Source organism: Mastacembelus armatus, chromosome 9 (genome assembly GCF_900324485.2).
Source record: "Mastacembelus armatus chromosome 9, fMasArm1.2, whole genome shotgun sequence".
NCBI classification, from domain to species: Eukaryota; Metazoa; Chordata; class Actinopteri; order Synbranchiformes; family Mastacembelidae; genus Mastacembelus; species Mastacembelus armatus.
The window spans coordinates 7,965,393-7,982,240 of record NC_046641.1 but is presented as its reverse complement, the minus strand read 5'-3'; the positions used below and the strand labels follow the sequence as shown (position 1 = coordinate 7,982,240).

The 16,848-nt window shown below is 41.5% G+C and overlaps 2 protein-coding genes across 3 annotated transcripts; both read left to right on the top strand.

Annotated features, from left to right (window-relative positions):
* The first annotated feature begins 2,484 nt into the window (after window positions 1–2,484).
* On the top strand, window positions 2,485–4,548 carry star (steroidogenic acute regulatory protein). The gene is made up of 7 exons (XM_026321731.1): window positions 2,485–2,682; window positions 2,925–3,032; window positions 3,183–3,313; window positions 3,456–3,614; window positions 3,707–3,891; window positions 4,023–4,116; window positions 4,206–4,548. Exons 1-7 carry the CDS (start codon window positions 2,619–2,621, stop codon window positions 4,323–4,325), a joined length of 861 nt encoding a protein of 286 aa, XP_026177516.1. The 5' UTR covers window positions 2,485–2,618; the 3' UTR covers window positions 4,326–4,548.
* A 1,775-nt stretch (window positions 4,549–6,323) lies between these two features.
* Window positions 6,324–16,237, top strand: elmod3 (ELMO/CED-12 domain containing 3). Of its 2 annotated transcripts, XM_026322068.2 has the most exons (14): window positions 6,324–6,403; window positions 6,941–7,011; window positions 7,404–8,170; window positions 8,961–9,026; window positions 9,108–9,176; window positions 9,264–9,333; window positions 9,698–9,760; window positions 9,871–9,959; window positions 10,350–10,473; window positions 10,592–10,714; window positions 10,895–11,025; window positions 11,358–11,434; window positions 12,153–12,280; window positions 12,453–16,237. In XM_026322068.2, exons 3-14 carry the CDS (start codon window positions 8,135–8,137, stop codon window positions 12,701–12,703), a joined length of 1,227 nt encoding a protein of 408 aa, XP_026177853.1. In that variant the 5' UTR covers window positions 6,324–6,403; window positions 6,941–7,011; window positions 7,404–8,134; the 3' UTR covers window positions 12,704–16,237. The 2 variants fall into 2 exon arrangements, with proteins under 2 accessions (XP_026177853.1, XP_026177855.1); XM_026322070.2 differs by lacking the exon at window positions 6,941–7,011 and having other exon boundaries at window positions 6,351–6,403.
* Window positions 16,238–16,848: the final 611 nt, after the last annotated feature.

Here is a 16,848-nt window from a genome sequence, read left to right as displayed (position 1 = left end):
ACCTGAAGCGAAGTATTTCACAATAAAATAACTAACTGGGGATGTTTGAAGGATATTTCACAGTTTTAGGAAAAGTCTGACTTTTACAATGTTCAGAAAAACATGACTTATAGGCCTCTTCTCTCAAAAGCAATTTGAATGTGCTTTGAATTTATGCTAATATTATATAATTATACATCTGTGTATTTTGTCCCCAATCACACACAGATATATATGAGAATATCAGAAATGTTTTAAGTCAGACTTTTATTTTCGTCACATTATGCACTATGAATCTATGAAAAGTGGTAATCAGCTCTATAATGACGTCATGGATATAACACACCCCTCGACGCAAATCCGTCATCAGTGCAAATGAAGGACATCATTGCCTCATTCAGTGACACTTAAAAAACCTTGATTTAAATGCAATACATGTCACAGGCAAATAAAAGAAGGACATTTCAAATAGCTACCATGTCCCATTGTCATCTTCAAATACAACAGCTGAAGTACTTACAGAAAGTACTTACTTATAGAGGAGACTCTTTGACCCTGTTTCAGTTCTTAAACCCTTGCCAGTTTAAAATCCACATTAGAGAAGTGCAGTGGGCCCCAAGTCTGAGGCTCATTAGAACATAATGCAGTGCTTGTCATATAGAGAGCAATAGAAACAGGCACATGACCCAGTTTGGCTTGTGATTCTTGGTCTCAGAAGAAAGAGCTTTACAAGATAAATGGGTGTCTGCACTATCCACTGTGGCTGAGTAACAAGCCAGCTAATACTAGCTCTGTATGTTCCACATTAAATGAGAGGACTCACCCTGTGGAAGGCCAAGGGCACCGATGGATCATCCTGCCATCCAGCCAGAGGGATGCAAGGTTGCAGGTTAAGGTGATTTCAGGCTTTATTTGGGATGTATTCATCTGTTCCTGTTTTCCCTCTGTTCATTCCTCTTCACTAATCAGATGGCCTGCTACTCTCTTGACATGTTTTCATTCCTGTGGTCATGTGGACTGTTGGCTTGGAGCGTGCATTTGATGTGAAGCTCACCGAGGAAATATTGCTGATGGATAGTTTGGGTTTTGCCTGGTCAGAGTGAATAAGGTTGTCAAAACATTTGAGCAGCTTGATAAAACATGTTCATTGTAAACATGTTTACAGATCATGGTGTGCCGTGCGACAATTAGACAAACCTTTTTGCATGGTGGGTAAAAAGGGATGTGCACATGATAGTTGCAATGTCCTGTTTTCTGTGTCTTTCTGCAAATAAGAAAAGGGAGCCGTTACCAAAAGATGAGACTGATATTTAACACAGAGAGCACTGATGTTTAATGAAGTGTCCTCACAGCTTAGAAATTTCAGCTTCACTTCTCCAAAGGGAAAGTTGCCACAAAACTCACAGGAGTCACTTTTCATTCTTCTGTTTGATTAAAAATGTTTTTTTCTCATTCTCTCATTATTTGTCATCCCACAGCTCCAACCGCATGCTATATGTGTCATAATAATAATAACTGCAAAAACAATTCATTCTTCCCTCTAGATATTTAGTGTTTTTACCTTCCAGCTTGCCATAAGCTGGACTTCTCCGTCTGCATAAGGTGATAATTAAAATAACACACTCTAACTGCACATAAAGAAATATTTCATCTTTTGTATGATATATGGGAAGGTCCTTCACTTAAATATACAGTGGGTTAGTCAACATAGTAATGCAACTTATTTCTGGGTGAATTAGGTTTTGTATTAGACATTTTATAAAACAAACTGTTCATAAAACTTCAATATCTCTCAATCTCTGAGACTCCAATGTGACCATCTCTGTGGTTGACTTCTTAAACAAGTCATCAGTTCACTATTGTGTTCATAAGCAAATCTTTAAAAATGAAGAAGTATCATGTAATGTCGAGGTGACAAAATATTATGACTTTGCTTTTTGAGCTGTTGAGATAAACACAGAGTTTTCAGGACCCCTAAGAGAACATTAGGGTTAATGACTGGTCGTTTCCACTCTGTGATAATCACAGCAAAAATGTGCATAGCTCATACCAAGATATCACTCATAAAGAGGATGAAACAAGCCAAACTGAATGGAACTTTTTTCCCTCAGATTCCAGGGTCAGTGTTTAGGCTGTAATGGACCATGAAGGGACAGATGAGTCACTTACTGTCTCTCTGACTGACCTCTCGCCTGTACCCTCTCACCACTGAAGAGAGGCTGTTTCTCCCATGTCTCCCACTGGCAGAGGTTTTCTGTGTGTCTACATGTGTACACGTGTGTGAGTGCTTCTGAGCAATGCAGTGGGCCTGGGCACTGGACGTTATCTGACGGTGTTTGTGAGACTCAGACATGCTCATCGTGTCGAGGAAGCAACCTTGGTGACATGGCCACGCTGAGGTAATCTGAGTTTATCTATGTGGTGATAGCATTGCGGCCTTGAGGGCAGTGCTCTTATATATACAGACACTCTCAAGTGCAGCCAGACAGAAACACCAGCTCTTCCTACAACACTTCCACCCAGTTGTCCACTTCTTTTAAGAACATTCACAGCACAGCCAGATTTTGAATCTCCCTAATCTACACGATTTTACAGTTTTCTACTTCTGTTAAAGCTGCTACAAACCTCTGTAATAGAAAATGCTGCCTGCAACCTTCAAACTGTGTGCTGGCATCTCCTACCGGCATCTGAGGAGCATGACAGGTGAGTGAGAGAATTCAGTTTGGATTGGCAAACATCACTGCTGCCTTGTGCTAGTTTTCTTCTTGTTTTACATCATACTATAAAATGCACGCTGCCCTACTGGAATTTTATATGGAGCCCATGGTCAGACTGGCAAATAAATAAAGACAAAATAAGGTTTTTATTGTTATTTTGCTTACTTGTGATTTCCTGTTCTTCGGCATACTCTATATGTAATACATGCATAATGTTTTTTCTGCCAGGTTTGAGAAAGAATGCTATGGTGGCTATTCACCATGAGCTGAACAGAATGGCAGGTCCTGGCTCTAATAACTGGATCAACCAAGTTCGTCGAAAGAGCTCCTTTCTCGGTGAGTGTGATGGCCTGAGCACCAAGACACATCTAATGCAAGTAACAGACTTGTTACAGCATGTTACACATAGATACAGTAACACAATAACATATTTCTGGGAAGTTTACAGACATACTACTAACAACGGACTCACTGCTCTGTTTTAAGGTTCTCCGATTAAAGAGGTGCAGGGGTACAGTGAAGAGGAGATGTCTTATGTGAAGCAAGGTGAAGATGCACTGCAGAAGGCCATCAGCATCCTCAGCCAGCAGGATGGCTGGACCATTGAAACTGTAGCTGTAAGTACTGAGACAGGACTACTGATATCAAGTCATTCAAAAAAGTTAATACTGCTGGTTCCTTGAAGGAGTAATTAAAGGTTTCTGTGTTTCAAACTTATATGTATGAACATATCCAACACTTGTGTACACCCCTCCGCAGGCAAATGGAGACAAAGTCCTGAGTAAGGTGTTGCCTGAGATTGGGAAGGTATTTAAGCTGGAAGTGATGCTGGAGCAACGTCCTGACAATCTTTACAAAGAGCTGGTGGGAAATATGGAGCAAATGGGGGAGTGGAATCCTAACGTCAAAGAGGTCAAGGTAAGAGAGTTACAGCACCAGGGATTGGAAAATGAAGCAATCCAATACAAACATGACCGACACTGATAAAATGTGGAAATGTGGTTCTACAGATCCTTCAAAAGATTGGCCAGGACACAATGATTACCCATGAGGTGTCTGCAGAGACGCCAGGCAATGTGGTGGGACCACGAGACTTTGTCAGCGTCCGCTGTGCTAAACGCCGAGGCTCCACTTGCTTCCTGGCTGGAATGTCCACTAAACACCCAAAAATGCCGGAGCAGAGGGGTGTAGTCAGGTAAGTCATTGGTAGAGGAAATCATTTACTTGTCTAATGTGCGTGCATCTATGTAAGGAGTGAATGGATGAGAAACAGTCAGTCGGACTGCTATTGTGCAGTGATGTGATTGTACATGTTACATTTTCCAGAGCGGAGAATGGGCCTACTTGTATAGTTCTGAAGCCCTGTGCTGAAGATCCCAATAAGACCAATTTTACCTGGTTACTAAATATAGATCTAAAGGTATGTGACCACTAATTTATTGATGAATTAAAAAAGCATCTAAACCTCCTGTTATCCAATATAATACTGACTGTCTTTGTCATCTACAGGGCTGGATCCCAAAGACAATCATAAACAAAGTGCTCTCTCAGACTCAGGTGGACTTTGCCAACCACCTCAGGCAACGGATGGCTAATAACGTTTCTATGGAGATGGCTCATGCCTGCTGACACAAGATGCCTCTTGAGCTTTGGCACAGTGCACTCGACAGTGGCAGGAGAGCAGCCCCTGCTCATTAAAAATCATATAATTCTGCTGAAAAAAATAAAAGGTGGTGGGGATGATACTTTTGATCTTAGGAAAATCTGAGCACAAATGTTGGTTTCAGTTCAGAAATGTGTTTTCTTTTCTGGCCCCTATTCGTAGAAAATCTATAATGATATTTTGCATCACTGACACGTGTATACCTAAATTATTTCTGACATTATTTCAGTCCACCTTGGCAGACGCACTGGGCCAGCGTGAGCTGTAACAAACTGCACATTGTTTCCTTGTGTTAACACCCCTGTTCACCCCCCATTGTGCTGTGAAATTGCACTTTTATTTCATTCTTTTATTTATTAATATTGCGCAGATGAACGGCTGCCAAGTGAACAAGCAATTGTAATGCCATTGATATTTATCTTTATATGCTTTATGTGATTACTCTGTCATTTCCTGATGCTTGTGAACTGAAATAAAAACAATGGTCAAGCAACTACGGAGATAAAGACTAAAAACATTGTACGCACACATACTTTAGCCACATTTGGAAATAATACGCAAGTGAAACACAAAAATCAACAAGAATTCATATTGGAAATTACACAATTGCACAATTATTCCACTTCATTTTTATTTTTTCTGTGGTGCATAAAAGATGTCTTGCTGTTCCTTGATGAGTTTTCAGAGAAACAGTTTGCCAGAACGAGCAGGTGTTTGGCCATTCAGATATGTGAGGAGCCCAGCACCGAGCAGTCCAGTGTGTGCCAGCAGCACATTCCCTAAGATCAAGTAACAGTGGATTTCATCCCAAACAGGAAATCTGTCCTCTATTATTGCCAGTTGTGTAACTTTTTTTTCCCCGTTGTGTAGTTTTAATCAATCCAAAAATGTTTTGTAACAGCTTACTTTCTTGGCCGTGGTGCACACCACAGGGGCCAGGATTAGGTAAACTGAACACTTCATATTTATGCAATTATATCATTCCACTAAGGCCTGAAGGACATTTCGGAGTAATGAAGTGAAAAGGAAGTGAGTTGACTGTAACCTGTGAACTTTTCTTTTTTTTTTTTGTTTTAACTTCCCTCAATTATTTTGAGAATTTAGGTATGGAGCAGCCTGACTCCAGTGCGCTTTAAAAAGCTCGAGCTTCAGCAGAATAGTGCTGGTTTGTCAATGCAAAACAAACATTTTTTCCTTGAAAGAATGTTCCAGAGGGTCATAATTGACATCTGCTTGAAAACCCTCAAAATCTGAACATAAGCAGATGTGAGGAGAGTTGTAACTACTTGGAAATCGTGTGCCATTATTTGTGTAATGAGAGGCGTGGAGAAATCCTGGGGTAGGAAAGAGAAAATTATCCAGTACAGATAAGTTGTGTAATAGGAGGAAGACAAAACAAGCTATCTGGCAGTCATATCCAATCCCTGGCACTGATGGGAGCCTTGATTAAATTTTCTACATCCAATATCCATCTGTACGTCCTTGACTGATATTCAGTTGAAAATATCAGCTTTTATTCTGAGAAACGTAGACAAATTCTTGCACCTTAGAGTGAACATCAAACGCTGTCAACATTTTCTAATCTTTTCATAATTAGGCTGCTATCTGCTCATAAATGATTTGAGGATAAACTGAATCGTTGCACTGTATTTAGAGCAAACAAGAGCATCTGTGTGATGGGGGGTGCAGATGGGAACATGGACGATTATATGACAAGGGGCTCCTGGGCACAGACATGCAAAAGGCCCCTACTGCTCATTTTGGGGCTTCCTGTAGTAGCATGTAGTCATTTCACATGGGAAGGTGAACAGTCCCCTCACAGCCCCCAGACCCACTCGCCTCGTTCAGTCATCCATCCACGGACAGAAAAGGAGGTCACAGACTCCCTGCTCCACACTATCTCTGCAAGAGGACGAGAGCAATGACGTAATGAAGCTAGAGCCTGACAGGAAACCACAATTCCCAAGATGCACTTGAAATTACCGTGGCCACTGGACGGGGGAAGGGAAGCTGAGATTGGAGGGAGAAACAATCAGAGACTGAGGTACTTTTAAAATGCTTCTTATTTGCATAATGTGGTCGGGCCGCGACGGCACGTAGTGTTTTGTAGCGTGTTTGATATGCCTTAAAGACAAAAGCAGTTCAGTCCGTGTGTCGTTGTCGTGTTTGTGCACTGACTCCCATCCCCGTTACAGTTCAATTGAACTACAGCTAGCCAGTGAGCTAGCCTGACAGCTGGCTCTTCTTCTCTCTGCTACGTCTCAGCTCCTTCACCGCACATCGTATCCCGCACACAAACCGCTCAGCTGTTTGCCGCAGCAGTTTTCTGGCCGACTTTCTGGCGCAGTGTACGCGGCCGAGTCTTCCTCGGGTTCAGAAGAAGCTGCGTCTTTGCGCCTTCGGGGTTGCTAGCTGTCATGTTGCTAACAGTTAGCTTGTGGTGGCTACAGGGGGGTCAGCTGTCAGTGAGCGGACAGATGTTAAAGTGCACAGCTGACATGGCTAGACTTGGCCACGATGGTGCTGGACTTTATCAGTAGGGTAAGAAACTTTAGACACTGATGTCTTTTCTCTCACGTAGACGGCGATGAGGACAGTCTGCAGATCCATTACCTGAGGGAAAGTAGCATCGGCTCTGTGCAGATATTACAAGTAGGAGTCATGTGTGATTATTAAAATAAAAGTATTAAAAGTAAATGGACGCAATGCAGAAAAATGACCCTGTCGGTATGTGCATTGAGTTATTTTTAATGTGTAGTTAGAGTTTTGTTGCTGGAGTTAATTTTACAATTGAATATGTAATTGTTAGTTTAAATCACCTCATAAGTTATTTATGTAAACCCTTATATTTGTGTAACAAATTGCAGTGAAATGTATTGCAGTACTAAGGCCTTCAATAATGCACAAGTACCTTGAATTAAAATAAAATGTGTGATATAGGGGCATTTTTAAACCCATATTCTGCTCCACATCTTTTATTTACCACTGAGGTGATATTTGATTTGCTAATTGATAAACTGGTTTAATTCTTCTTTTTGTTCTAGCTTTCAGATACTGTGTGTACATATGACAGCCCCTCCTCAAGACTCCGAGAACTCTATCCATGACCCACATCTCACTGGGCACGTGCAGTTCTTACTTCGGACATGTGCTGCTGTTTCATGTGAGGCTGAAGACATAACACAGCTGCGGTACACTGAGCAGCTGGTACCTGGTACTGGTACTGGCACCTGTAGGTGTGTTGTGGACTTGTCTTGAATGGAAAAGTAATGGAGTGTCTCAGACAGGGAGAGTCCCACCCTAATAAGCAATGTCATCATCCAGCTTCTGTATGCCTCTGACGGCGCTGAGGAGTGAACCCACTGGACGAGCAGATCTGTGGAGGATAGGAAAGAGTCAGGTTCCCAGGAAACTTGTATACTGATGGATAGTCATTTCCTCCTGTCAGATCTTGTAGCCAGATACCTGGAGATTCCTCTCAGCTTACACAATCACGTTTAGACTTTGGAGTTGCTAAGAAAACCAGATTGCCATCAAAAACCAAACAACCATCCCTGTTAATACAGAAACTGAGGATATGTTGTGCGAATGTGGGTTTCTGTCACCACTGACTGTAAATGTTAAGGTTTGAGAAACTTTCAGTCACTACAAATGTGCACTACACAAACCATGGTGGTCCATGCATCAGCTCTTCAGCCCATCTTAGTATGTGACTTCAGAAGCCTTTAGAGGCCAGGATCAGGAACACGCTTGCCAGCCAACACACTCATATGCAATGGAAGAAGACATTGATGTCGCATCCCACTCTGAGGTAACACTATTTCACCTTTGCTCCTAAAGGTTTTAACTGCTAAATCTCGTTCCAGTGTTTGGATTTATAGCAACTTAACCATTGAAACAGAAAGCAACACCTGCTACATTGGTCAACAAAATGGTCCTATCTGACCACTTACTGCCGTATTGATATAACCACGGCACTCCCAGATAAAGGCTCTCGTCCTTCTCTGCAGTATTGCTTAATGTTAAACAATTAAGTGCTCATTTGTTTAAGCAGTTCTGTCACATGTGTTTAACTTAAGACCTAAGGTCAACACTTCTCCCTGTGCCTTAACTGTAATCCCTGGGATGACTTGCTTGGCATGTTACCATGGCGGCAGCTGACAGGGCATTTTCCTTATCCCCGCCTTGGTTTTCCAGCTGAAACATTACCTCTTGCTTCCTGGCCCCTGTCTTTGTATATTGCTTCTTCTGTAAACACTTGAATGAGTCTGTCTTCCACCCCTCCAGATTACAGCATAACAGGGCAGAGACGGTTTTCCTTAAAGGAAGTACAAGTACCTCTTTCTCAATGCCTAAAGCTTCTAACACAATAAGACAGAAAAGGTTAAATGTTTGCAAGTTTAAAACTTCTGAGATCTAATTTGCATTTTTGTCCTTGTACTGTTGTAGATAGTAGTATGCTATTAATAAGATCTTATCTGAATAAGATGAGGCATGTGAGTGATAATGAAATACCTGTCTTCAAAGAAGTGTGAGCTTCACTATTTTTACAATGTGTACATGTCTGAAGCTTCTGCTCTGTGTTGCCGCCCTCCTGTTAGGGTCTGAATGGTTTGTCCCGTAAACCATTAGACGAGATCACCAATGGACACTCCAACCATAAGCCTGTGAGTACAGCTAGACTCATTCTCCCTAATCCATTGTAAATTGTCTAGACATTTTATGTTTAAACTTTTTTTTCTTCGCAGGTCATGAATGGACTAATTATTGGTCATAATGACCACACCAATGTCAGCGCACCACTCAGATCCTTGCCGGTAATTAAATTCAGCTATTTTTGTCTGACTTTAACCAACATGGCTCTCCTCTCATTTAAGGTAGTACATTATTTGTTTACTGTCCAGATTTCAGCACTGAAGCAGAATGGTCTTCTGCAGACCCTGGCAGCTGGAGGGGACCAGCCTAAACCTGAAGGTGACACACTCATGCTCTCCCACAGCCTCTTTTTTTGACTCACATCCCCCTCAGGAATTTCTGAGTGTGTCTTAGATACCAGGCAGCTGTTGCAGGTAAAACCTCCCTCAGGAGTGAAGGTTGTCTGGTTAGAGAAAGTGCATGGTCTCAAAAGGGACTGTGCATGATGCAGGTCAATAGACCAGATAGGAAGGATTAATGACTGAGAATGCACTGGAGGTGTTGGTTGCTGCAACATAGATCATTGGCTGAGTTGATGCTCATTTCTTTTGATTGCTAACTGATGAAATGTGTGTGTGTGGACAGCACGTGACAATATGGATATATTAGTTTTCTTTCCTCACCTCTGTCATTCTCTTTACAGAGGAAAATGTTGAGTTGGAAAAGGCCAGAGAGGAGTGGGAAGCTCTGGAGAACATCCAACCAGGTCGAATGCATCTCTGTGTTTCACCTGTTTGCATCAGGATAAAAATGACTAATTATTATTTTTTTTGGTCTATAAGTTATTGTTGTTCTAATAATTTCTTGTGTCCTCAGCTCTCACCGAAGACTTAAACCCAACCCCACTGATCTCCTTCAATGAAGCTCTACAGTACTTCCAGACTACAGACCTCGGGGACTTGCTAGTAAGAAACAATGCATACTAGAAATTCCAAGATAAAAGCTTGTATATTCCCAAATATGTGCTGAAAAACCAAAATCCCTGCACAGTGTTGGCTCATATGATAAATTCAACATAAAGTACATTTCCACAGAATTTTTTCTACCAATGAAACATCATTTTCATGTACCCGCACTTTGAGTACGTTGATTTCACAGTAAAATGTTCCAGGGAGACAAAATGGAAATATTACAGTAGATTGAAACAGCAGTGTTGTTTACTCATTGTTGTTGTCTGCTCATTGCGTTAAAAATATTCAAACAAGAATCAAGAGTTGTGCATTTGCTTAAGAATTTTATTCAGTGCTCTGTCATTATTTGTAATGCTGTAATTTTGTCACCATGCCCATCCATAGAAGAACATTCAGCCTACCATTCGCAGGACAGGTCTGGCCGCGATCACACATTTCCTCTTTGGACCTCCACGACTGCACAGGGAGCTCCTGGAGGAGAGGGATCTGGTCTTTGCCATTGCACAGTGTGAGTGTGGGCAATGGGCCTGTTTGTGTAACCATCTCACCAGGTGTAAAACTCATCAGTGTTTCTAATTACCCCAGTAATTTTCGCTTTCACATCTGTGCTTTTTTTTTTTCTCTAGGCCCAGTGGACAACAGCCAAACAGTCCACATGCGTGTCCTACAGACCATTTATAAGAGGCTGATCGGCAGCAGGCTGGACTGTCCTCGCTTTGGAGCACACTGGGAAAACATTGGCTTTCAGGGTAAGAAACCTGCATAGCCCTTCACTGTAAATCCAGTGGTTCAGGTCTGTGGATGTTCATGTTTACTTCATCTTGCCTGTGATAGAAAAATGCTATAATAACTGACAGTATTCACATCAAACCAGGAGACACTCATTCTGTTACTGCATTGCCTGTACTGGTTTGTCGTCTGTACTGCAGGTACAGACCCAGCCACTGACCTTCGTGGCACTGGTTTCCTCGGCCTGATGCATACTCTGTACTTTGTGATGGACCCGGAGACTCTGCCATTGGCTAGAGACATCTACAAGTTATCACAACACCCTACACAGGTATCACACCATAAAACACATTGCTACAAGGCACTTTTACTGATGATGGGGTTGGTTAAGGTTGATTTTTTTTTTTTTTTTTTAATTGTGAATAATTCATTCAGGAATTAAATGTCACAAATTCTTCAGAAACAAACAGACCCCTCCCACTTCAGGCATGCTGCTCTGTAGCTTTGTCCTTTTTGCAGAAGGAACAATTTTAAAAAAAATGTGTCGTGCAGGAGGGGATCAGTATTGTTGGTTACAAGACGCTTGTTTCATGAATCGCTCTTGCAACTTTTGTAAGTATTCTTCACAGACCTAAGTTCTCATGTGCATTTTGTCTGATTTAGAACTTTCCATTCAGTGTGATGTCAATCAACATGACCCGCATCGCTCTGCAAGTACTCAGAGAGGAGGCCTTGTCGAAGTGAGTCACTGGTCCTCAGTTGTGTTTACTATATAGAGCATTTCCTATTTATGCATAAGACACCACAGTTGACATTTCACACAGTATTAATATTCACAATGAAACAACCACAGCGGCTAGTATTTTCTACACTTATCAAACCTGCTATTCTGAGACGGTAAGCCCATGTAAAACCTGTAATGGAGTCTGGACACAGACAAACACCATTTACCCACCTCCTAAATTTAGAAGAGCATTTATGCAGTTTTGACACAGTAATATGTTAAATCCGTAGGACCTGTCACACAGCTTCTTTTAAACATTGGTTAATTTTTTTTTTTAACTTTGCACACCCACATCAGACAACTCATTTCCACATTGCACATGAAGTTGTTAGGCTATCCCCTGGATCAAACTCAGGAACTAGTTTCATGTTCCAGTTTTTGCTTGACTAGTTTCATGTTCCAGTTTTTGCTTGACTAGTTTCATGTTCCAGTTTTTGCTCAATAAAAATAACAAGCAGTTTTCTGTGTTGAGGCATTTTGTTCTTTGGCATTCAGTACTATTATGTGGGCCTTTAGAGCTCTTTAAATGTCAAAAGCTCCCAGTAAATTAACACACACGACAAGATAAACATGAATTTGAAATCACTGTAATGTCCTGTGTGCGCCGCAGCACAATTGGTGATGGCTATGTTGTTTGTCACACCATGTGTCCTCTCTGTGTTGGGTCATAACAGGGAGTGCAACCGACGTCAGCAAGTGGTTGGTGTGCTGAATGAGTTCTACGTTGCCACATATCTGTATCTGTACCAACTGTGGAAGATGCAAAGGAAGACCATTGCTGACTCTGGCTTTGTACTAAAAGGTAAAGAAAATAGCATTTTTTCTACTGTAACTAAGCACTTTGAAATCAACATCAAGCTACAAAGTGAACTGTCCAAAATGATCTCTTCCTGCACCACATGAAAACTCAGGTCTCTGCGTTGACTCTAACAGATTTTTCATCTCAGTGGGTCTCTGTTTTTTTTTTTCCTCAGAAGTGGAGCTGTTTGCCAAAAAGAACCCCAAGCAGATGCTGCGCCGACTAGAGGTCTTCCTGAAAGAGAGGCGGGCAGGTGGAATCCCCCGTGGGACGTCGCCAGACCCTCAGCCTCAACAGGCCTCTCCCAGCCTGGGCGAGCGGGCGGCCAGAGCCGGGACGGCACAGGGAAGCAAGGGAAAGGAGATGCACTTCACAGGAGTGTGTGACCTGCCGCCAGACATGGAAGGAGAGGCCAGACTCATCTAAGCTAGACTTAGTTTGTGCGTGTGTGTGAGCAGTCATGTTTGTAGGTGTGTATCTATTATTCTATGTGCAAGTGGCTTACTCAGAGAGCTAGAAGAAGAACCCCCACCAGACCCTGATGTAGGACCTGCAATCTGAACCTATTCAAACACTTCCACTCCTTCCACTGATGCTGGGGTGCTGCACTTTGAACAGATTAAGCTTGGGGGTCTTTCAGAGTTATAATTAATTTTTTAATTAATTTATTTTTTTAAACAAAGAACATATGGATAACACAAAGAGCAGATGCTGGTCAGAAACACAAGATGTCACAAAAACAACAAAAAAGTGACCGTTTGCACTTTTCTGTGGGTTTAGTAGCCAGATCAATAGCTGCCAAATTGTCATGGTTAGAGTCTGCCTACAAGTCCAAAATGTACACACTTCCAAGGATCTCCCAGTCAGGGTGCATTAGCATTGCAGGGTGGGGAGCTGGGCATGGGGTGTGTTTTTGAAACGGCTTGGCAATCTCACTAGCTCCGCAGATACTGCTCCGTCACACAAGCATGCTAACGGCCCATAATGCAAATGAAGGGCAGAACCGTTAGGCATATTGTAAAACGCTCTGTTAACTTTATGGTGGGAAGAGGAAAAATGAAACAGTTTCACGCCTGGCTCAGCCGGGAACACAAGCAGGTTTTCTCTCAGCAGTGGCAGATAGAAAACCTTCTGAACAAGGAGCAGAAATTGTTAATAGACTCTGATCCCAAATTGTACACACTAGGCTTTGAAGGCAGCTTTCTTTAAACGTCTGATCACGTGTGAATGAAATATACATCACGCTCAGTCCAGATGTGTGGAAGTATAAGCAAGTTGTTGGCTGATAGACTAGGTCCAGAGCTCCCGCCTAATGTGGGGGGATATATTTTAAATAATTAAAAAAATAACTATTTTAGTCCTTTGTGAAGGGACAGCTGTCATAACTTTACAGTTGTGTATAAAAGCACTTCAGAATTTTGTTGTTAAACTGATACCTGTGTGACCATGAGGAGGATTTTTAACACTGTTACTGTCCAACAGAGCGTCTAAAAGTCTTCTGGGTTTTCATGGTTACAGCTAAGGAGACGCTTCATAACAAAGTCTGCGTGCTTGGCTTGGTCCTGAGTAAAGTCAAAGGTCTGGTGTGAGCTTTCTCTACATTCCGTTATAAAGCATGTGATTGTGAAAGTTTTTTTGACCAGTTAAAATTTATTCCTCTGCGTGCGTGTGTGTTTGTGTGCATGCGTGCGCAGTTTTGCACATGGTGAAACGAATGAGCTGATATTGATGAAGGATGCCTGTCAGGAGATGAATGGTACAGTATGCAATCCCAGCTCTTAACTCAATGATAATCAAAATGATAGTGCTGTGTGACGATAGTTATCGTACCTAACTTCAGGGTTTGTGTGCTTGTGCAAGTGTGTGTGTGTGTGTGTGTGTGTGTTTGTGCGTGTGGGTTTGTGTGTGTGTCTTGTGACAGGAACTGACTACAGATGGGGTGCTTTCATCTGCACACAATAAGCCAGCTTTACTAAGTACTTGATCCATCAAGCTGCAAAGATGGTACTTTTGTCAGTTTAAAAATGGTACATACACTAACATTTACAACTTTTATCCGAAAACACACAAAACAGTCTTTGTTTTTTAAAAAGCAGATGTTGCTTCTGGACACAGCTGGTTTCAGCGGCTCTGTGGCCTGCAATGGGTAGAGCTCCTCAGCAAAGCTGGTTCCTGCTTTGTGCTAATGTGAAACCTTCTCCCATCGTTGTAGTCTCAATCTGTAGCATGTTCAGGTAGCACTAGTACTGTAGCATTCTATAGCCTCCTCCTCTTCGTAAAGCTTGTTGATGTCATGTCTCAGTTAGTCTGTAGTGTCAAAGAGTGGGCAAACTGTTACTACTATAGCATTCATTAAGCCTCCACAAGTAGACACATGTTTAGGTTACACGGTGTATGTTCTGGGGAGATGCAGGATCGGCTTGTCATGTCTTCTACGAAGGTGATAGTGAAAACGGTGCCTAGTGGAGCCATGTGGGTTAGAGTGCTGGTTGGTCCTCGCTTTCTTCTTCTTTCTTTTTTTTCTTTTTTTCATTCATCTGAGCCACCGTGCCACAGTAGAGCTCCTCTATTCATTGAAAACAGAAAACTTGATGTGACCCCTCCAAACATGCAGGCCTAATGTGTGCACAAGAATAGACAAGCATGTGAATTTTTGTCGTCAGCATCTACTCAGATAATTGTTCTCTGCCCTCTACATTCTCCACAATGAGCTGTTATAGTTTTCCCGGTTGTTTGTGAGCGTTCTGATTGGTCAGCAAAATTTGCACTGTTGTAGATTTGATAGCATGTGTGACGTATGTAAGAGGAAATAGGCCAACTTCAATAGCCATAATGTTCACTGTCGCCCACCTCATCGAACAGGCTTCACGGAGTCAGAATCCCCTACTTGAGCTAAAAAAAATAATTGCACCATGGATATGCGCCCACATTTAGTTTTGTTAAATTTTAAACTGAGGAGCAGTACAGTGTATGTAAATCAGGAAGTTTGTATATATAGAATTAATGATTGTAATTGTATGATTGTCTGTTGGGCATTATACTGAAACACATTGCTTACCTCAAGACTTGAGACAAATCTCTTCTTTCTCTCCTAAGGACTGTTTTTATGTTTCCTTGTCCCTAGGCCTTCTCTCATACACCTGAAACACTACATAATGGCAGACTAACACAAAAGCTGGTCAATGTTATGTATATTATATTAAAAGACCCATTTATAGACGCTATATAGGCCCACACAGGCTATGATGCACATCTGCAGATACAAAGAAATCCTTTTTAAATTGATTTATAATTGGCTGATGTTTAACATGTTGAAATAAGCTGTTTATCTTGTGGCTTCAGTGATAGTACAGTAAGTATACTTTTGCTGTGTTTAAGTGTTTAATGTCAGAAAAACACTCAATAACAATCCAGTCTTTACAGCTACAGTGACAAACAAACTGTTAAATATATGATTGTAAAGATATAGGCTTGATTAGCAGTCATAATACTGTGTATGCTTTGACCTTGGTATATATTCAGTATCCAAACAAGCCCTGATTTATCCTCTATTACCAAAAGTTATATTTTCAGCTGATGTAATGGATCATATTCTTATGCGTTGATCATCATTTGGAATCTCCTCAGTTGTGAAACCAGAACCAAGAGAGAGAGAAAGAGAGAGAGAGAAACGGGTTCTTGCTTTTGCAGGATGTCGGATGCTCTGAGAGGTGTTGAGGTGAAGTTCTGCTTCATACAGCAGCAGCTCGGCAAATACAATCACTTCACTCAATCCCCTGCGCTTTATATGAAGGTGTTTTACTGTCGCCGCCGTCACCATGTCCTCCAGAGCATTTTATGACTATACCTTGATTGTAGAAGCCCTATTTTATACTGAGAGTTATTTCAGAATACAGTATGTGCTGTTGTACATTAAATGTATTGTATGGAGAAAGCTAAATAAATTCTGTTCAAAAAATATTTTTTTGTGAAATCACTGATTCTGACTTTGATTTTGCATTAAATGTAATAAATAGTTGCATTGTCCCTGTCCTGTAATGAATACTACATAGCAGTACAGCAACAGATCAGTGTTCTTGTGTAGAAATTAGCTAGATATTAGGGGCATAAAGTTTTCTGCAGCTACGACTTAATAATGTGGGAATACGATGGCAGCCTGTAATGCAGGGCCACAGTTTAAAGGCATGCTCGGCCTTTGCATGAAAACCGTGGGGCATGGTTCATTTACATTAACTCCTTGTTGATTTCTCAAGTATATTAGAAACGTAAAGGCGCTGTTGCTTGATTTTTACAGTTATTGTGCTATTTTTGTTAGGAGATGAGCTAGTCAAAGGTAGTTCTGTAAGACTTCTATGAGGATGGAGTAAATGTTGACGTCCTGCTAAACCAAACCAATCAGCCATTGTGCAAAACTTCAGATTATGCTCAGTGACGAGTGTGGTGATCTGATCTGTGTCATAGCCTTTATGTATAACAACAGTTGTGTGATTAGCTAAGAGAACAGGTCCAATATCTTTTACTGGTGAACAATGACCTACAATAAAAAATAAGGACCACCCCATCTTCTTGCT

Excerpts from the sequence above, each read along its gene's own strand:
- star (XM_026321731.1), top strand. The coding sequence starts at position 2,619 with ATGCTGCCTGCAACCTTCAAACTGTGTGCTGGCATCTCCTACCGGCAT. Across the intron at positions 2,683-2,924 it reads GCATCTGAGGAGCATGACAG|GTTTGAGAAAGAATGCTATG; the intron begins GTGAGTGAGAGA and ends TTTTTCTGCCAG. Across the intron at positions 3,892-4,022 it reads GAGCAGAGGGGTGTAGTCAG|AGCGGAGAATGGGCCTACTT; the intron begins GTAAGTCATTGG and ends TACATTTTCCAG.
- elmod3 (XM_026322068.2), top strand. The coding sequence starts at position 8,135 with ATGGAAGAAGACATTGATGTCGCATCCCACTCTGAG. Across the intron at positions 8,171-8,960 it reads ATGTCGCATCCCACTCTGAG|GGTCTGAATGGTTTGTCCCG; the intron begins GTAACACTATTT and ends CCCTCCTGTTAG. Across the intron at positions 11,026-11,357 it reads TATCACAACACCCTACACAG|AACTTTCCATTCAGTGTGAT; the intron begins GTATCACACCAT and ends TGTCTGATTTAG.